Source organism: Microcebus murinus, chromosome 5 (assembly GCF_040939455.1).
Source record: "Microcebus murinus isolate Inina chromosome 5, M.murinus_Inina_mat1.0, whole genome shotgun sequence".
Classification (NCBI taxonomy): Eukaryota; Metazoa; Chordata; class Mammalia; order Primates; family Cheirogaleidae; genus Microcebus; species Microcebus murinus.
The window spans coordinates 7888029-7909589 of record NC_134108.1 but is presented as its reverse complement, the minus strand read 5'-3'; the positions used below and the strand labels follow the sequence as shown (position 1 = coordinate 7909589).

General features: G+C 43.5%; 1 protein-coding gene across 2 annotated transcripts in view; it reads left to right on the top strand.

Annotated features, from left to right (window-relative positions):
* Nucleotides 1-21561, top strand: part of FNDC1 (fibronectin type III domain containing 1) — a 92209-nt gene that overhangs the window by 49968 nt on the left and 20680 nt on the right. For both annotated transcript variants that reach the window (XM_012759676.3, XM_012759669.2), the window contains 8 exons: nucleotides 652-839; nucleotides 1697-1804; nucleotides 4524-4712; nucleotides 6456-9038; nucleotides 11199-11299; nucleotides 13208-13319; nucleotides 14640-15122; nucleotides 21090-21158. In XM_012759676.3, the coding sequence (XP_012615130.2) occupies nucleotides 652-839; nucleotides 1697-1804; nucleotides 4524-4712; nucleotides 6456-9038; nucleotides 11199-11299; nucleotides 13208-13319; nucleotides 14640-15122; nucleotides 21090-21158 (3833 nt within the window). The remainder of the gene's footprint in view (nucleotides 1-651; nucleotides 840-1696; nucleotides 1805-4523; nucleotides 4713-6455; nucleotides 9039-11198; nucleotides 11300-13207; nucleotides 13320-14639; nucleotides 15123-21089; nucleotides 21159-21561) is intronic.

Genomic DNA, 21561 nt, shown 5'->3' with positions numbered 1-21561 from the left:
TGGGGTTGTGGAATATTCCATGTTCAGTCACATGGCATTTCTCTCCCTGCTAGTCACACACCGAGTTCCTTTCCTAAGTTCCTCTGTCCCGCTCTATTTGTTACACATTTTTGCTCCTTTCCATGGTAATAAGCCTACTCGAAACCACATGTTCCCTTTCTTCCTGAACCTATGGAAAACATACCTGATTTGGCATGAAATGGGTTTTTTTTTTTTGTTTTTTTTTTTTGTCTTTTTCTCTGACGATCCGAGGTACCTTGGGTCCTTCCTGGTCCTTAATACTGCCCCTTTCCCTCCAACACAGACACGGACATACACACACACCCCTGACAAGGTAGTGGCCTCATAAAATCCATCCCCTTTCCACCCCTTCCCTTTGTAATCTCTGCTTGGTCTCTTGAGCAGTTAAGACTTTTTGGTCTTGAAAAGACACCAAGCTCCATTTTTCCCGGCCTATGTTACAGACACCTTTGCCTGGAACTTAAGCAGATTCATTGAGCCAATAACATAGTCAAAAGTTTAGATTTTTCTCCTCTTTGATTTCCCTACTTACCTCCAGAAGCCGTCACTTACGGGGAAGGAAAAACAGCAGGAACCTAGTGTTCAGTTGCAGAGAATTTGGATATATTGTTGTGTTGCATTTTCTTATAGACAGTACACCGTGCGCTATCGAGAAAAGGGGGAATCCGCCAGGTGGGATTACAAGCAAATCACCAATAGGCGTGTGTTGATCGAGAACCTGATTCCAGACACCGTGTATGAATTTGCAGTCCGCATTTCACAGGGTGAAAGAGATGGCAAATGGAGCATATCAGTCTTCCAAAGAACACCAGAATCTGGTCTGTATTTGAAATGGCCTTTGGATTTTCAATTTGGGAATTATTCCTAAAATAAGATTTAAAGTGAACAGTTTAAGAAGCCAATAGTGACAAAGGCTAGCGTGGGCATTTTTGAAAGACACGTGAACCCTACATTTTGGTAGTGCTTCTGTGTGCAAATGCGAAGAAGTCAGGGAGCTGTTTCCCTGGGTCCATGCTGTACTCTTCGCTGGCCTTTTCCACTGGCAGGTTGTTCATGTTGTTCTGACATGTGCAGCACGTTTCGTCTCAGCATGTAGCACACATAGGTCATCACTGTATGCATGGATGCCCCTGGGAAATGCATGGCTCTTGCATGTAGGAGAGACTTTTCTTTCCTGAGGCTGAGGTTGTGTTTGATTCTGGGGGAGAAATTTGCCTTGTATCCGAGGCTTCAATTCTTTTCTTTCAAACCATACCTTTAAAAGTTTTATTAAGGAAAATTTGGAGCTGGACTTTAATCTTCTTTGTATATTTCAATTTTTAGCAATGAGAGAAATTCTGAATTCCTAAAAGCATTTCCCTAGATATGTCTAAACTCACTGTATGAATTGGTTGAAGTGACACAAATCACTGTATTGCACAAAGAGCAAGTATAGAATTTTCTTTCATGTGTAATAAAAATTAACACCATAGCTCTTCAGTAAGACATGTGTACATAGGGACTGCATGCCATTTACTTTTAGGATCTCCACCAGGGCAGTGGTCCCCACCCTTTTTGGTATCAGGGACCAGTATCATGGAAGACAGTTTTTCTACAAATCGGGGCTGTGGGGGCTGTGGAGCTCAGGTGGTGACTCGAGGGCATTTTAAAATGTTTGATTCCATCTCGTTCGTAGCTCCTACCACAGCTCCTGAAAACCTGAACGTCTGGCCAGTCAATGGCAAACCTACAGTTGTCACCGTGTCTTGGGATGCCCTACCAGAGACTGAGGGCAAGGTGAAAGGTAGGAATCTCGTTCCATAAACTGTCAGATGTGTGAACTCTGATAAACACTACCTCTGCCCACAGCTTTGGTGCCTGAAAAACAAATAGGGAAGCAACATACGTGTAAGAGCTGCTAACCCTAGGGACAAGGATATTTCATGCAAGATTTTCACTGTCTAAGAGTCAGGTAGTCGAAAAGGTGATTTTTCTTTTCGTCTTCCTACGAAGGGTTTTTGGTGTTGCTATTAGTAGGGATGTTTTTAAAGCCAGGGGTGTGACATCATAACCTTTACCCATCCAAACAACACCCTGGTTTTCATGCTATGGGTCTTTTCCCATAGCATGGTTTCCCTCTTTCCTGGTTGTGCCAGGAAGATCACAAAAGTAAGAGTTACAGAACTCCTGTAGGACCATAAATATCTTTAATGAGACCATATATATATTGAGTGGGTTTGAAAAACCGAAGTAATAAGTGCTGGAAAATGAATTTATTTCCTATTTGTCACTATCTATCTATCTATTTATTTATGTATGTCATGGAAAATATAACATTAAAATAGAAAAAAATACTGAAGATTTAAAAGAATAAAAATAAACTATTCACATCTAGTTAAATTTTAAAATTGTTGAAAATACTAAAATGTCCAAATATTTTCTTTTTTAATGTAAAAGCATTCAAGAACCTTTCAGAATTCTGTTTGGAGACATTTTAAAGAGTCATATTGAGGTTTTCCCCTAGCATTGCCTATGCAAATGCACCCTAAGAGTAGAAAGGAATGGAGTTTGTATTTAAGAAAGGAATATTTTTTATTGTCATTAGATTTTTGGAGACCACTTTAAGATTAATATGTCCAGAAACTATAAAAGTTTGTGTAAGCTTTAAAAAATCCAATAAATTACCACTAATCTCCTTTGAGAATTTCTTAACTGAAAAAAAATTAAAATTTTTGGTATTCAACTATAAGTTACCTTTGAGGATATCTTTTCATGGAACAAATAGAAGTTAAAGAAGGTAGATTAGAATGGTATTTTCTATACTTAATGCTTTTTCACTTTCCAGTTTGTTAGGAATAGACTGTACTATTCTTCTTCCTCATACTTTCCCCACTGGAATAAATCAAAAACAAATGAAGAGAATACATATTTAGTTGGCCCATTTAGATCATTCTTTTTATGACAATTTTGACATCGACTCCCTCTGTATCAAGTATTGTTGTGCTGAAAAAGTCTCTAAAAATTGAATTAAGGACATGTTTTGGCTGAACAACTCTTTTTTTTTAGTTTAAAAAAAGTCAATTATTATACTTCTAGTGACTTTATTACCATGTTATTTATTTGTGCTTCCCCTCTCCCACATCTTAGTTTATAGCTCTTTAGTGAAAGAAGCTCCTTGGTAGTCAGTTAAATATTGCCAGAAATAATAATAGCTACTGAATTTTTATGTTCAAAAGAACTCATGTATCTTATCCCCTTAGATAGTTTTTATAAGGGTGTAGTGGTAGCATTGAAATTCATAATTACATTGGGGCATTTTTCTGTGCATAAGAAATTGTAAAATATTATAGAAGAATATACTTTGACATGGTTAAATTTTTTCCAGATGACTTGAATCCATATAAAATCTGAATTATAAAATTTTATACACAATGTGTTCTCTTAATTCTTACTTTTGACCACCACAAATGATGTTTGTTCATTATTAAAATAAGACAAGAATGCTGTGGGGTTTCTTTTTCCAGACAAATGCAGCAAAAGCATTTTTGGTTGAAAAGGTTGTTTAATTAATGTACTTTTTAAAAATTAGAGCTTAGGGAAAAGAAAAGGTCTCCCATGTGCCTGATAATTGCTTGATTTTTGTGTAATTTAAATTATTTTTCTTAGCTCCAACTCATATTAATTTGATAAGTTTTGTAAATCTTGAGTTCTTTGAGAGGAAAATAGGCATGGCAGTTTTTAGCTGAAGGTGAAATTTATGTTTTAAAGTATGACTTCCTTATGGTACAATATTTCCATGTAAGCATAGAGATATTTTAGTTCCTTGGACTGAACTTGCTGTGGTTTTCAAATTTCAAGTGTATTACAGACTTACAGATATAGTCAATTAAAGATGGATACATTAGACAGCTTGTAAATCTGTTATTTACTATAACATCTTTTCGTCATAGTTTTAAATGCTGTGAAATATCCTTATTGGCATATATTGAATAAGAACTTATATCATTCCTACAAAATGAAATTATATTTCAAATATGGAATTTTTCTGGCTTAATATGCTAATAAAAATAACTCAGCTTAATTAACTAAAATTCTTGAAGATGTCAGCAGCTATTCAGAATCAATTCCTAGCAGTTGTCACTTCTTTTTTCTTAGTTTCTTCTATTTGGGATATATTCCATCATAGCAAATTAGTAAATAAATACAATTTTTAAAAAACCACATCCACAGTGTAAGTATTTTAGGGAATTGTATGAAGATTGGCCTCCTGCCTTCCATATGTTTAATTTGCTTAAGATGGCAAAGTGCCAATTAATTAAATACACAGCCCTGTCTGGTTGCCCAAATGAATGTGCAATCACCTTCTGCTGCGTCTTCATGCTCCAGCTGGGGACTTGGCGTGCATTGCTAGCATATTAATTTTAGTAATGCACGTTCTAGTTCATCCTGCCCATGCAGTCTGTCTGCTGGACACAGGACTGTTTTCAGTTTCCTTCTTCCAACTGTCTGCCAAATCATTTCAGAATACATTCTTTCCTACGCCCCGGCTCTCAAACCATTTGGAGCAAAGTCCCTCACCTATCCTGGAGACACTACTTCTGCCCTGGTGGATGGTCTGCAGCCTGGAGAACGCTATCTTTTCAAAATCCGGGCTGCAAACAGGAGAGGCCTGGGACCTCACTCCAAAGCCTTCGTTGTCGCTATGCCAACAAGTAAGCAGTGCGTTTGTGGCTCTTTTCTCTCTTTCTTCATTCGTGCTATTTGTTTTGTGTTCCTTTGAATCATGCTCTTGAGTTTAGAACTGTTCAGTTGATGATTTGGGGTGGCTAAGTTGCATACTGATTTCTAAAATATTTTTGTAGTCCCTTTAGAAATTAGTCTCCCCAAAGACTAAAATGTTATTGATTGTTTGATAACATTAATTGTTGTTATAATATTGATGTATTAGTTATATGATTAATCTTATATCACCGTTTAATTTGGGGTTTATCGCGACAGGGAAAAAACATTTTCACAAGTGCAATGTGACAATTTTCCTTGTTGGCTCACTTTAATTTCTGCAGAGCATTTAAAATTTTTAGTTTGTATTCCTTTATTTAGGAATGAAGCTTCACTCAAAAGGATTTCAGTTGTCTAGCTTATCTGATCAGTATCAAAACCAAACAAGTTAAAGATCCAAAAGTGGAGTGGAACGGTTTGGGGTTTCTTTTCCACTTCCCCACATTTACGCCAGAAGTTGGTAACACTGTCCTCCGTTCTGTGCTGTGAGGACGCATGGTAGGCTGCAGTATGAAACAATTCTGTCCTGGGAAAAACTGTGAAATAGATGAAGTTTGCCCCCTGTGGTCCCTCACTGCTGTGTAGATTCCCCTCCACTCATAGAAGCCCTTCCCTCAGCTGATCCTGCTCTCCACAGGGCAATTTAGGGTATGTTTAATATAATGCCTGCTTATCCAAGGAGCCTTTTTATTTTAAGCCTTATTTTAGAATTATAAATGTATTTATTATTAAAAGAGTTTTAAGCAAGAAGGAAGAAGTAAGGAAGGACATGTTGGGGGAATAGAGAACCCTTTGTAATGCCTCAAAAATTTCAAATTGGTTGCTTGTCACACACAACACATTCCCATGTGGTTTTGAAGATAGATCATCATTGAGCATTTTGCACGAGGTTCATATATATTTCATGCGGATTAGGAACAGTTATAATGCATGTGTAATATTCTGACAATTAGTTATAATAAGAAAATCCTACATAACGATTTTGCATTTACAAAATCAATGAATCAATTCAAAGTATTATTTCAGAATTCCTTCAAATAAGCTGTGATATAATCCGATGTAATTTATAGAGATTGAATCCACACACATTTTCTGGGACTGTATCTGTTACTTAAAGTAAGATAGAGCTTCAAAAAAGAACGCTATTGTTGGGAAAATAAGTTTTCAGTGTTCTGAGGCATTAGAAGTTATCAGTTATGATTACTGATTTGAAATGCTTCCACATTGCCATCTTTTTTTTTTTTTTTTTTTTTTTTTTTTTTTTTTTTTTTTTTGAGACAGAGTCTCGCTTTGTTGCCCAGGCTAGAGTGAGTGCCGTGGCGTCAGCCTAGCTCACAGCAACCTCAAACTCCTGGGCTCAAGTGATCCTTCTGCCTCAGCCTCCCGGGTAGCTGGGACTACAGGCATGCGCCACCATGCCCGGCTAATTTTTTTTTATATATATATCAGTTGGCCAATTAATTTCTTTCTATTTATAGTAGAGACGGGGTCTCGCTCTTGCTCAGGCTGGTTTTGAACTCCTGACCTTGAGCAATCCGCCCGCCTCGGCCTCCCAAGAGCTAGGATTACAGGCGTGAGCCACAGCGCCCGGCCCACATTGCCATCTTAAGTACTCATTTTTGTCACACGGCTTTTGAGTTTCTTCTTTGACAGTCAATTCTTTAAATGTGTTGTAGCCAGGAGCAGTGACGCTCAGCAGAACTCGGAGGGCAATTGGAAACCTCGAAAACCCGAGCCGCCCTCGTCTTCTCCCAAAGCTGCAGCTTCCTCACAGCACACTCATTTGCCTGTTTCTCCCCAAGATAGAAATGCCAAGGACCCTCTTCTTGACTTGAAGAACAAGATACTGGCTAACGGCGGGTTGCCCAGAAAACTCCCGCTTCGCCCTCGGAAGACTGAAGAGTTGGATCTTCAGTCGACAGAAGTCACGGAGGAGGAGGAGCTGGATTCCCTGGAGCACCCTCCAGTCTCGCCCTCGGAGAGCCAGGACCAGAAGCGGAGCCCGAGGCCACCAAGCAGGCATGGGCACTCGGTGGTGGCTTCTGGCAGGACGCCTGCGCTGCCCCGAAAGGAAGGTGCAGACAAGCGCGGCTCCTCCTCCGCGGCCTCTGCCGCCCACCGCACAGCCGCCCAGGGCACCTCTCACCGTCCTTCGTGGGGCTCCTCTGCCAGCCCGCCTGCCAGCTCTGCCGACAACGACTCGGTGGACCCAGACGGGGACGAGCGAGCTGCAGGCTCCCTCCACCCCAAGGACAGGTCCGCCCAGCAGCCACCTCCCAAGGGCCCGGCCCAGCCGCAACCGGCCCTGTCGCCCAGCCGCCAGTCTGCCGCCAGCGTCCTGCGGGACAGAAGCGCCCCGCACCATGGCACAAGGCCAGCCTCGCCGGCGTGGAGGGCGCCCCATTCCGGGGCGGTGCAGGAAGATTTCAGCGCCTCGGCCCCGCCAGCCAGACTTTCTCCCCGCCCTCGCGGGTCATCGCGGTCACTGCCCACCCATCCGCAGCTGGGTCCTCCGCCCTCCAGGAGCTGGAGGGATGGCCCTGAAGCCCCAGCCGCCAACTCTAACGCGCCATCACGGTCCACCGTGTCTTCCTCCAGGACACAGGTCTCTGAGGGCGCAGACGCTTCTGATGGCCAGGGCGACAGTGGCGCGGAAGACAGCAGGAGGCCGGCGGAGGCCACGGCCCAGACACTGCGGGCCCGGCCTGCCTCTGGACATTTGAGTTTGCTCAGACACAAGCCCTTTGCTGCCAACGGCAGGTTTCCAAACAGGTTTGGCGGTGGCCGGGGACTCCGGCTGCAGCCCTCCAGCTCCCCCCAGTCCACGGCGCCCTCCCGAGCCCACTCAGGGACTCACCCTCACCCAGCCTCCGTCCCCAGGCCCGGCTCAGGTACCCATGGAGACGGGGAGGATGAGAAGCCACTTTCTGCCACCGAGGTAGATGACCACGCGCCTTCCTCCTCCAGGCAGACCACCTCCCGGGGATGGGACCCCCTAAGAAGAAGCCCCCAGAGAGGGGCCAGCCTGCACCGGAAGGAGCCCGTCCCAGAGAACCCCAAATCCGCGGGGACAGATGCACATCCTCAGGGCAAATCCTCCTCTCTGTCCTCTAAGGCGCAGGACGTTCAACAGAGCACAGACGTGGACGTGGAGGGTCATTCTCCCAAAACGCAGCCCGTGTCCCTGGGCCGCCAGCTGTCCTCTGCTCGTCCTCCCGCAGCGCGGTCACAGCACCACCCTGCGCCCAGTGCTCCCAGAAGGATGACCCCAGGCCGGGCCTCAGAAAGGCAGCCCCCTCCACCCGTGTCCCCGTCCCAGCGCCCGCCCTCGGGCCCCCAGAGCAAGGACGCGGGGCGGGCACTTTCCCAGCCCAAGCTCGGGCTTGCTCAGGCCGGGCGCCCGCGCCCCACGTCGTCGCAGGGCAGCGCCCCCGCCCTCTCGGACCGGTACCCCGCCAGCTCCCGGGGGGTGCTGCACCCGGGGCGCCGGGGCCAGGACGAGGATTCCCAGAGCAGCGACGAGGGTGACAGCATGGAAGTCGGGGCCCCGGCCCGCGCCAAGGACGCCACCCCAACCCTGCCCAAGCACCGTCAGGTGGAGTCGCCAGCGGGGAGCGCGGATGACAGACCCCGGGGTGGACACGCAGGCTCCTGGCCGAGGCCTGGCAGGCCCCAGACACGCGGCCCGGGCAGGGCAGGGCCCCCCGCGGGGCAGCAGGAGGGAGGCGGGGACCAGGCCACTCACCGGGAGACCCAGCCTCCTTCCAGGCGGCCCTTGCCATCCAAATCCCAGCAGTCAGTCTCCGCGGAGGACGAGGCGGAGGAGGACGCGGGGTTTCTAAAAGGAGGGAAGGAAGACCCTCTGTCTTCCTCTGTGTCCAAGTGGCCCTCTTCCTCCACCCCCAAGGACAGCAAATATGCTGGTGGCAGCCTCGCCAAGGACCAGCGGGAGTCTGCCGTGGTGCTGGCTCCTCGCAGAGGGAGCTCCTTGCAGGAAGAGAGCACCGCTCTGGCAAAGCAACCTCTGCCGCCGCCTCCAGGCAGCCCCCCGAGGGCCTCCCACCTACCTCCCCGATTGCCGCCTCGCAGCCCTGCCACAGCAAGTCCCGTCACAGGGACCCCCTACTGGCCGAGGTCCGCCACCCGCGCCCCTCCCAGCTACTCCACCACCCCCATGCTCTCCTTGCGCCAGCGGATGATGCATTCGAGATTCCGGAACCCTCTCTCCCGCCAGACTGGGAGACCCCCTAACAGACAAGGTAATTTGCTTGTAAAAACAGTCTCTTAATCAGTTTTTAAAAGGTGCTAAGTAGTGTTCATGGCAGTTCCTGAGGCAATGAATACAATAAGCAATTCCTGTGTTAAGAGCTTTGTCTAAGCACTGTGTTAAGAGCTTTGCACGGGTAATGTTATTTCATCCTGTGAACTGTCTCTAGGGTTTGCATCACAACCCCTGTTTTTTAGATGAGGTAGCTGGGGCCCAGGGACATGAGTGGCTTGCCTGAAGTCAGACAGCCGTGGAGTGACTGTAATTCCAATCCCAAATGGTCTATTGCACAGCCACTTGTCATTCGCTCTCACATACTGCCTCTTTGAATTCCTTAACTTACACTCTTACTCTGTGGAAATGTGTCACAGCCATGATGCCATACTCAGGTTCCAGTATGTTAGATTCGTCCTAGTTCAAGTGCTAGCATGTACCGTGTTTCCCCGAAAATAAGACCTGCCCATAAAATAAGCCCTAGCAGGATTTCTAAGCATTCTCGAAATATAAGCCCTACCCCGAAAATAAGACCTAGTGATGGGCGTGGCTACGCAGCGTGTCTGCACAACCCATGCATTTAGTTGCGGACCAGTAAAGAAGACAAGCAGCCCTTCTCATCAGCCCCATGAGAGCTCTACTGCTCGACACGAGAGATTGGGGCCAATGGTGCTAAAGGAAATAGAGTTGTAAGAAATTCAGGATGGAATTCAGGGTTTGGAGAGTTATGATGATGTTCCAGAAGAAGATGACTTAACTATATTTGAATAAATGTAGATTGTTGTACTACAATGTAGATTGTTAAAAAAAATAACACATCCCCTGAAAATAAGCTATAGGGTATCTTCTTGAGGAAAAATAAATATAAGACCCTGTCTTATTTTTGGGAAAATATGGTATGTAAGGAATCCACAGTAAGGAATTAGATATGCAGCAGGCTTATCTTGTTCTTGTTCTCATCTCCTGCAAACAAAACTCTCAATTGAACGAACCCTGGGACAAACTCAAATGTCTTGGGTATGAATTGCTCAGACATTGCAATCAGCGAATGTTGTCCAAAACCTCCAGAAAATGCATGGTAAAGACGATTGTCACACAGAGAGATCACAGGCAAATGTGTGCCTTCTATTTCTAGAACAGAGGATGGAGCATAGACAGCTATGAACTGCAGTCTATGTGGACCCCAGGGAAGGGTCTAAGGTATTTACCATAAATTTGCATTCAGTTAAGTGGTGCCTTGAACTCTCCTTGCATGTAACTGGGGCTACATAGAACATTCTTGAACGAATGTATTATTTGTTAATCTGTACGATGCATTGTTGTTTTAGTCCAATGTAAAGACATAGAACAATGCCCCTATCAAGGTCAGGTTTCCACTAAGATTGACTATTTTAAGCAAACCTAACACCCCCAAAACAGACATGAAACTCAACATTCCCTTAAGCATAGCAGGAACTCGATAAATATTTAATGAATGAATGAAGGAGTGAGAGCCATGTGTCTGGCCTGCACAAAGCCTCAGAAAGCCCAGGCGCAGTGAGGCCGGACCAGGGCAGGCTGTAGCTGATGAGAAACAGTTCCATGTGAGGTGGACAGGGACAAGACAATGGCAAGGGCACTGCCGCACCTTCTCCCTGCTCTCTGAGCAAATATTAGTACTTCTCAAGCGGCCCCAGGGTTCAGCAGGCTGTGAGGTGGCACGGTACACTCATACTTGGCAACTGATGACTGGGACCTGAGTCAGCTGGAAATGGTTGTCATGTGTAGTATGACATGCCGAGAAAACCAGGACAGCTTCTAGTGCCTTTCAGAGACAATTTTTCTCTGTCCTTCCAGCTTCCAAATGGCTAAAATAAAGCTATAGCTGCTAAGGGCTTAAGCTTTGTATGATAATTTTACTTAAGCCACACTTGCCCCCAGTATGGTTAGGAAACTGTAACTTTACTATACTCTTAGTAGACATCCATCTTTGTCATGGAGAAGTCACAATTTAAGACTGTCATTATCTAAGATATTTGAACTATTGGTTTGACGTTCTGTTTAGTATTTCTGTTAGGAATGATGTGTTACTACTTACAGTTTGATATGAAGCCAACTTTCCAGGAATGTTGAACGTCGAACTTACCAGGCTCTGTTATTGTTTTCCTGCACCGTGTAGGTTATAATGGCCGACCAAGTGTGGAAGGGAAGGCTCTTCCTGGTAGTAATGGAAAACCGAATGGACAGAGAATTATCAATGGCCCTCAAGGAACAAAGTGGGTAGGGTACATTTCCTTACACATACAAGTTGTTTTCATGCTGTTGAGAAAAGAAATATGGTGAACATTTCTACTCATATGTGAAGATACTTGGATATGGTTTCTTTCAATTCTCAGAAAGATCTTTTGTCCTCCTGAGTAACTAATTTGTTTTCTTCTTATAGCTAGGGGGTTGGGGCATGGGCCTTTGTTTGTCATTTGCCTTGGCTGATGGGGAAGGTCAACAAATGGTCAACAACTAGTCAACAACTATATGGCCCAACTACAGCCATTATGGAGCTAACAAAGGGCCTCTCAAATGAACTTATCTTTTCCCTGTCCTGATAGCCATATTTTATTTTTATTTTTTGTTTATAGTTTAATCAAATATTATATATATTTTCTATAAGTTGCCTCAAATCTTTTCTAAAAGGAAGCAGAGTAAAAACAAATGAACAAAAAACCCTCTAAATTGTATAGGCAATTTTATCAGATCATCTCTTGAAGCTTTCAACATTTGACCAAAATTAAATAACTTTAACTGCTCAGGGTTAAGATAAATGGTTAGGGGTTTTCGGTGGGTTGAGGTTAGTGGAAAGAACACTTTATAATATTCAGGGATTCAAAACTATATTTTCAAACAATAAAAAAAATTATTTATGCTTGAATTCCCAGTCAAAACTTCCCACTTACAATAATAAAGTTTAGGAAAACATTAAAGGACTTTATGGAATCTTCAGCGATAGGTGATCTAAAGATGCATTTTGCTATTTCTCAAAGGAACAGAAATTTATAATAGGAAGAATGCATACTAGAGCAAAATGTCATTGCAACCAATTTTGAATTGAAACAGAATGGGTTGGGTTTCAAAAGTAGGGTTTATATAAACTTTGTTTTAAATTACTAAAACAGCACCCAACGGCAAGGCCTGCTCACCGGGCTTCTTCCAGTAGCCTGACTGCAGAGCTGTGGTTCTCAGACATCGGCCAGCTCAGGATCACTGGAGGGCTTATCAAATTTGGATCTGGGTGGAGCTGGGTGACTTGAGTTTATGACAAGTTCCTATGTAATGCTGATGCTTTGGGTCCAGGGCCATGCTTTGAGAACTACCAGCAAAGAGCATGAACTTGTTCCTTAATAGAGACAATACTTGCTTTTTTCAAGTTTTATAGTTTCTTAGAATATGAAATTTTTGTATGCATAGTATATTAGGCAATATTATTACAAATTGTCTTTGCTATAGCAACATTGATTTTTAATATTAACAGCAAATGGAAACATGTTTTTAATATATTAAAAATACATAGTCATTGCAAGAAGTTAAAACAATTCTGAAATGTATGAAAAAGAGAATAAGCATCCTCAACCCCAAACTACTTCTCAGCAATGATCACTGTTACCAGTTTGGGGTATATCCTTACAGAATTTTTTTTCTGCAGTCTTTTTAAACTTATATACACACAAATGAATATATTTTTATCTTTGGGAAATAATCAGCCCTGTAATCTGAGTTCAGCATGAGTCAATATATGTAGAATTCCCATGTCCTTTTTATTGGCTGCATAGTATTCTGCAACATGAATGGGCCATAATTTATTTAATCTCTTCCCTCAATTGACAGACACTTGTGTTGTTTTCTCTTTCCCAGCATTAGATATAATGTACTTAGCAGTAAAAATATTTTGAACATCTTTTATGTATTTGAGTAACTTAAAAAAATTTACATGTTATATGGGTAAGCAATTATAATATGAAATATAACTGGTTTGCACTTTATTTTTTTAAACCTTATGATACTGACGGAAGTATTGTCTCCTACTCACATAATGGTTTCCTTCTGTGAGAGTGTTACACATATGTACATGTAGTTGGACTAACGTGAACTTTTGGGAATGTTCAACGTATTCTTTAATCTATGTCATGGATTTAGGTTGTGGACCTCGATCGTGGGTTAGTACTGAATGCAGAAGGAAGGTACCTCCAGGATTCACATGGAAATCCTCTTCGGGTTAAACTGGGAGGGGATGGCCGGACCATCGTGGGTAAGTGAGGATGGTTTTTAAGGAACAAAAGTGTACTCGATGAGTTGTAGAGTAACAACTTCTCCATCCCTTCCTTTGTAATGGTTGTCCTTGGTCCAGTTACTTTTAGTCACATGGGAAGAAGAGCCTCAAAAGAGGCAGAACTCAATGTTTCCATCACACAGCTTTATTTCTACTTTTCCTGCAAACTCTGCCCTCTAGAAAATGTGTCTTTCTACTTTGTTCTTGATATCGGGCTGTTTAGCGGAGGGCTCTACGAACGACGGCCTGTAGGCCACACCCTGGCTGCTGTGTGTTTTTCTGAGACCTATGAGCTCAGCAGAGTTTTTACATTTTTAAATGATTGCTAAAAAAAAAAAAAGAAGAAAATTTTGTGATATGTGACAATTAAAACTCACATTTCAGTGTCCGTGTGCAAAGTTTTATTGGAACACAGAAACATTTATTTATGCATTGTCTAATTCATTTGTTATGTGTTATTTATGAATTGTCTATTGACTTTTTTGCACTTCAAGGGTTGAGTTGAGTAGTTACAACAGAGACCATCTGGCCCATAAAGCTTAAAATATTTCCCCCTTGCCTTTAACAGAAACAGTCTGCCCCTCCTGGTCGGAAGTAGCACTTTCCTCCTAAGGAGTAGGAGAGAGGAGGCGGCAAGAATTACTTCCTTCGCTAGACACTGAGCGTGACCTCAGGGCACACCCTGAGATAATGGGCACACCCATGAAATAGTACACATTGATGTGCGGGAATGCAGAGCAATGGGCACTAGAATAAGCCCAGGAATTTCCGGGTAGCGGTAGATATTGCCACCTCAGCTGCTGTCCTTTTTTTTTTTTTTTTTTTGAGACAGAGTCTCACTTTGTTGCCCAGGCTAGAGTGAGTGCCGTGGCGTCAGCCTAGCTCACAGCAACCTCAAACTCCTGGGCTCCAGCAATCCTCCTGCCTCAGCCTCCCGAGTAGGTGGGACTACAGGCATGCACCACCATACCTGGCTCATTTTTTCTATATATATTAGTTGGCCAATTAATTTCTTTCTATTTATAGTAGAGACAGGGTCTCGCTCTTGCTCAGGCTGGTTTTGAACCCCTGACCTCAAGCGATCCACCCGTCTCAGCCTCCCAGAGTGCTAGGATTACAGGCGTGAGCCACCGAGCCCGGCCAGCTGCTGTCCTTTTATCATTGATAATAATTATCTCTTTGCCTTTCACTGCCTGAAACCCGACAATACATAAGCTCTGGCAAGGTGCTTATCACCTGCCCTTATTTTCTCTGGGTCATTTCACTTTCTTGCATGGCTCTTGGCTGATTTTGTTTCAGATCTGGAAGGGACCCCCGTGGTGAGTCCAGACGGCCTCCCCCTCTTTGGGCAGGGGCGACACGGCACTCCCCTGGCCAGTGCCCAGGATAAGCCAATTTTGAGTCTTGGCGGGAAGCCCCTGGTGGGCTTGGAGGTCATCAAGACAACCACGCATCCCCCCACCACAACCACGCGACCTACCACCACCACGACACCCCTGCCTGCCACTACGACCCCACGGCCCACAACTGCCACCACTCTGCGGCCCACGACTGCCACCACCCGCCGCACGACCACCACCCGCCGCACGACCACCACCCGCCGCACGACCACTGTGCGCCCAAGGACCATAATCCGAACCACCACGCGGACAACCACCACCACCACCCCTGAACCCACCACCCCCGTCCCCACCTGTCCCCCTGGAACCCTGCAGCAGCGTGACAATGGAGGCAACCTGATAATGGGCTCAGATGGGATCCCAGAGTGCTACCCTGAGGAAGGTAACCTGCCTGGTTCTATTGGTCCCACTCACCTGTGCACAAGCATGTGGCACTTCAGAGTAGGGTGGCAAACCTGCAGGGAGGTAAATGCTGTGCACAGCAGGACAACAGCAAGGAGAGGCATTGTTAATCCCAGTAGGTGCATTTGACGGTACTGTGTCACAGCCAAGGTTGTCAGATCTAGCAAATAAAAATATTTCATGGGACATATTTATATGGCAAAGTTATTTGCCATTCATTTAAAATCAGCTAACTGGGCATCTTGTGTTTAATCTGGCAACCCTTATCACAGCCCAAGTCGAAAATTTAAAGCTGAAACTCATGACATTATCAGTTTGGACTAGCATTTCCCAAAGTGTGTTCCAATGGATATTAGATTAGTAGTTGTTTATTTATTTATTTTTTTGTTAGAAAAGGTTCTGCGACTAACTATGTGATTTATACAGGATATATATATCCTGTTGGATAGATTCTTACTGTTGGAACATTTAGATCATTGAATAGTCTTTTTTGTGAATCTCCAAGAAAAGTAGCATTTCTCAAGCACGTTTGGCAGCTGCACATTTTTTTGAGCATCCCGCCCTTTGGAAAATGCTAACCCTCACATGGCCGGCCGGGAGCCTGGGCTGTCAGCTGGGTCAGGACGTGCTTTTCCCTACGTTTCCATCCTGGTCTGGGCTGTCCTGCTGCCCTGATGCGGGTCTGTCTTCCTCTTGAGAACAGCTTGTTCTTGTAGAAGCCAGAACACCTTCGCCCATCCTTCTACTCAATCCCCTGTTCAAGCTGTTTTGGAAGAAGTCATCCTAGATTTGCACCAGGCATGGAGGAGATAAATTCATCTTCTGTTCCTCTGTTTGAAATGAATTGCAATGTTGGCTATAAAGCTGATGTCTTTTTAAACTAAAGCAGAGTAAGGATCCTTCATTTGGGGAATCATTTGCACGCCTGGAATTCTTAACCAGCACATTATTGACCACGATAAGCATAATCAGTGTGAACGTGAATGCCATATCCAACATGAGAATTCTGTTTGAAGTCAGTCTTCCTATGGAAAAGGTCCAAAGAAGCAGGAAAACTTGACACATCTAAAAAAATTCACACCAAAGAACAAGGAAACACAAAGGAAGAAGACCATTGGGAAGAAAATTCTCGCTCTGTCCATTTAGCCTGTGAGTATAAATTTGAATTTACTGTTGAATTTCTTGTATTAAAACATTAGGTAATTTTCCTTGATTTCTTCTGCATATATTAATGTGTTTAATTTTAAAGATTGAGGTATAATTAAAGCAGACAATTACTTAATAATTGGTTGGAAACAAAAGAGTGACCATTTTGGATTTGGTTTTACTTTCTATTGCTATTATTTTGCGCTTTATATCGTCTGCGTTTATTTAGGCCTTCTAGTGTGCTCTTCTTATTTACTTTGTATTTTTGGATATTTATTTGTCATGAAAGTCAATATTTTTTCTTGGCATTTTTGTTTCTTCTTTTCTTTGCAAATCGTAATATACACATTCACTCCTATCTGGTCTCCTGGTTCCCTAGTTCAAGCCAAAGGACAGTTCAACACTAGGCCACATTTTGAAAATAAGTACAAATCAGTGCAAAGTCTCTGGAAAAAATTAAATTTGGCGACAGCAACATACCATCCTCATATGATATTTTAATGTATTCTAATTTATTATTTTAAAAATACTTCTGTATGGCCTCTCTTCCCTTTTATTTCTGTTGCCACTAACAACTTTAACATTTTCTTTCTTGTATTAATTATATTCATAGTTAATTTTGTCTTTCAATCTTTTTAAACCAGTTTATTGCGGTATGACTGGCACAGAACAAGCTGTACGTATTTAATCCACACCTCGGTGAGTTCCTGGTGAGAACACACCCGGGAAACCACCATCCTCACCCAGGATGAGGACATATCTGTCACCTCCCACAGTTTCCTTCCCCCATATTGTTAATATTATTCTTTTCTATTAAAGGTGATAATTTATTTGTGTGTGTGTGTGGTAAGAAGTTAAATTTTTAAGAAATGTTAATAGCTCTATTGAGATATAACTCACAAACCATAAAGTTCATCCTTTTAAGGTTGGTGGTTTTTAGTATATTCAGAGCTGTGCAGCTGCCACCACTGTCAAATTCCAAAGTATTTTCATCACCCACAGAAGAAACGTCACCCCCATTCACAGTCCCTCCCACCACTCCCTCCTCCCAGCCCCTAGAAACTCCTAATCTCCTTTCTCCCTCTGTGGATTTACCTATTCGAGACATTTCATATACATGCAATCATATCATATGTGGCTTTCTGTGTCTGGTTTCTTTCACCTAGCAGAATTGTTTTTAAGGTTCATCCACATTGTAGAATATATCAGTACTTCATTCTTTCTGTCTCATCATATGGATATCGCAATTTTTATCCATTCATCAGTCAGTGATCATTTGGGTTATTTCCACCTTTTGGTTATTATTAGTAATGCTGCTATGAACATTTGTGTACGAGGTTTTTTTTCCAAATACCTGTTTTTAGTTCCCTTGGGTATATGCCAGGGAGTGTAATTGCTATGTCAAATGGTAACTGTTTATTTAACCCTTTAAAGAGCTGCCAAACTGTTTTCCCACAGCAGCTGCACCATTTTCCATGCCCACGGGTAATGTCCTCGGGTCCCACATTCTCTACCTCTTCACCAAGGCTTACATGTATGTGCACGTCCTCATGTGTTACGCGTGTCGTCCTGTGTGCAGATCTTTGCAGGCAGAGACGCATGTTATGGCTTGTTCTGCTGCATTGTTGTTACATATGTTTCTCTCCCTACACATACTCATGGCTTTTGGGGTGTTTTTGCTTTTGTTTTGTTTTGTTTTATTTATTTATTTATTTATTTTGCTAAACCTGATCTGACTTCTCCATTAGGTAATAAGCTCCTTTCAGCTGAGACAATGTCTTCTGTTTCAATCCCTAATTCCTTATGGTGCCTAATTATGCATCTTTGGGTATCTGAACAACACCTTAAGAGACAGGCATGCTCCATTTTCTAACTGAGAAGTAAAAGTCAGTGCTGTTTGTCTTTCAGGTTCTGTTCCTACAGATCTGATGATATCATGTGCATTTGGAAATGTGACCAGCCAGCTGAACATCTTCAAGAATTTGTAGAGTGACTTTGTTGCATGTTGCAGAAAAACGTCAGTCATTACGGAAAATGGCTCTGCCCCTCCACAGCCTGCTCTCAAGACAGCAAGTGCAAAGGGAAGGATTGACAGTTCATCTGAGCTGGACCAATTATACCATGTGCAAACATACTTGAATGTCAAATGGCTGTCATTTAAACTCTTTTTTTCTTTAAAATTCTACTGAGAACACTTTTTTTCATATATTGTGATTATCTCAGGAGCTAAGGGCTTAATTCTTAGGTGACATTTTTCACTCATTTTTTCCGTAACTATTTGGATAAACTACTGAAGAGAATAAACTACACTACCACGGTTGATGGCTGGCAGCTACTTTCATGTGAAGAGGTTGAGGCTTTTATCATTGATGCCAGGTTGTCTTATTAATATAAAACATCCAGTTTTACGTAGTTCCAAATGGTTCACAATGGCATCCTGGTGGGGCGAATTCATGTGGTCAGCTTTTTAAAAAAACTGTAAATATACTTCATTATATCTGGAAGTTGCTTTTACTTGGAGTCAGGATGGTGCTATTTTAGAAGAATTATGCCTGCGTTTATTTGGCCTTAAAAAAAAAAAAAAGAGCACTGAATCACTCAGCAAGTTGTTTCGTTACGCCAGAGGATTTACTGTCACTCATCTCAAGAGGTGATCTCGGCTTGCGTTTCTGAGGCCTGCGGTGGGCGCTGGAGTATTTCAGCACCTCAAGGAATTACCATTAACACCAGAATCCGTGAAGGAAATGGTACACTCTCCCCTTTCCTTGTTTCTCCGGGATGCAAACGCTGCACAGTGCATTCATTTTTGGCCTGGCTAAAAGCAATAATGAGAAGAAATGAAACTGAACCGGTAATGAGGCAAAGCAAGACTGTGTTTCTAAAAATTAAATTGACGAGGGAAAGAAAACCGTAGGCCAGGAAAGAATGGCAAGATAATCCCAAAACTCTGGGAGATGTGGACCTGAAAACAGTCCGATTTGAACAGGCCCAGAAATAATTTGTGTTGGATCCAGCCATACTGACATTGGAATGACTTAAGGAAAAACCATGTTTAATAGTGTTGCATGAAATGGCCATCCTGCCCCTAACGGGTTGATAATTTGCAACTTTTCTCGTTGACATCCGTTGGCCCCATCAGAACATGCCTGTGTCACCACCTCAGGGAGCATCTCTTGGGCCTCTGAATGGGGGCTGGGAGCTTCTTACCGTGGCCTACAGGAGGATGGGACAGACAACGCAAGGTTGTCACTGTCCTCTGCCGGTGGAGTTTATTTTGGCAACATCACATTCATGATGTTATTCAAAGTCAGCTAAAAAAAAAAAAGGCTGGTAGAATAATTATATTGGAGTTTATATACTTTCCACCTCAATTTCCTCTTCATTGCACTGCAGAATGATGATTCTAATAGAGCACTGTAAGCCCCAGAAAGAATTTGATTGATTAGTTTAACTTTTTAAAAGTGGAGGCAGTTTTATGAAGTACGAAGTACATAGTCTTTGGAGCCAGAGGGCTTGAAGTTCAAGCTCTGTTTTTGCTGTCATTCACCATCTGTGTGTCTCCGGGCACGTTGTAAATCCTCCCAGAGCCCTGCTGTCCCTGCCTGAGAAGTGTGGGTACTATAAGCCCGGAGAACCTCGAGGGTTTGTTGTGAGGATTAACTCGAACAATATACACATAAAAGTAGCTGCTGCACATAAGGCGTCCAATAAATCGAGGTTATTTCTTCCTGTTGTCTCCCACCACACCCCCTTTGAAGAGTGCAGCGAGTTTAGCGAGTTCTATGTAATTGATGTGGGCTTTGGGTCAAAAAAAGGGAAGGAATTCCTTTGAATTTTTTGAGTTATAGAATTTTTTGCCTCCACATTTTATCAACCACAGTGAGATGTTTTCCTTTTTATAGCTGCATCTGTATCCTCCAAGCAGAGGAATAATGTAATCAATACCATCACACCTTCTCAAAAAGACCTCTGCTTAAACTACTCAGACAACAGAGGCAAAAAACGCCTTCTTATGCTTAAATCACTCCGCTTTCTTGACCACGTGTTACTTGTGCTCATAATATCAGTTCAGTCATTATAGGAATTTTAATAAAAGTTCTAAGTAGGGTTTCCTGGAAGATATCCAAAAATCACATCTAAAATTCTATAAGTTGCATTTAAAGCATAATCGTGTAGCCCTGATTATCTAGTGGTTATTAGCCACTGTTCGTAAAGAGAACTTTGTGATCATTGAAATATTATTTCCAAGCCTCATATGCGAATCAAGCAGTCTGATTAGTACAGATTTATCTCCTGAGTTGATGGGAGGGTGTGGGAGTTTAGAGGGAAGTATGAAAGCACAGGGAACTGCCATCGATGCAGTTGGCCTAGTTAGGAAAATCACCCTGCTTCTAGAACATTCTAGAGCAAGATTGAGAGAGTGGAGGGAGTGAAGGTTGATGAACAGAGGAGTTCGCATGCGAGGGGATTTTTGCCACCATCGTGAGCTCCAAGCTTTACTCTCCCCACTCTCCTGGCTGCCCTCTGAGAAGGCCCTTCCCTGGCACCCAGGGCGGGCGGGCTGGTGGGGCAGGGTGGAGGGCAGAGGGGCTGTTTGCTTTTCAGTGGGGAGGGCATGTGGATTTCCCTTTTCTGAGCCCAGAGGAGAGAAAGTTCCATTCTAGTGTTCTGGCGATTTTCCTTCTGCAAAAGCCAAGGAGGCTGGGCCCTGCTGCCGGGGATGAACTGTTACCCTGGGGCCGCGCCTGGGCAGTGGCTGATGGGGAAACAGTGGGTGACGCCTCCCCTCTTTCTCCACTAGACGAATTCTCAGGCTTGGAGACCGACACGGCCACGCCCACGGAAGAGGCCTACGTTGTATATGATGACGGTATGAACTGGGTTTTAAAGCATTATTTAAACACTTTCCTTCCTGATCAGAGGATCTTCTTTTAATCACTAAGTGGGTGATCTTGATGGCAGCTCCCTTCAGAACTCTGCATGGCTTAGTCAACCCAGGTGCCTATGTGATTAAAGAGAAACAGCAAACGCAGCCCCCCAAGAAGTCCCGTGTGCTCCTGTTCTCTCCCTCCCAACACTCCGCGGCTCTAGAGACGCTCGAGCTGCCTGTCGGGGCTCCCTCCTCCACTTGGCTCTTCTCTTTCTCCTTCTTCCCTTTCTCTCCTTTTCTAATTACATAAAAAATATGGTGCTATAGATGTGTTGATTTCTTATCAACACAGAATCTTTGCAAGGGTAAATTTATAAGATTAAGAAAACAAAATGCCATGGGC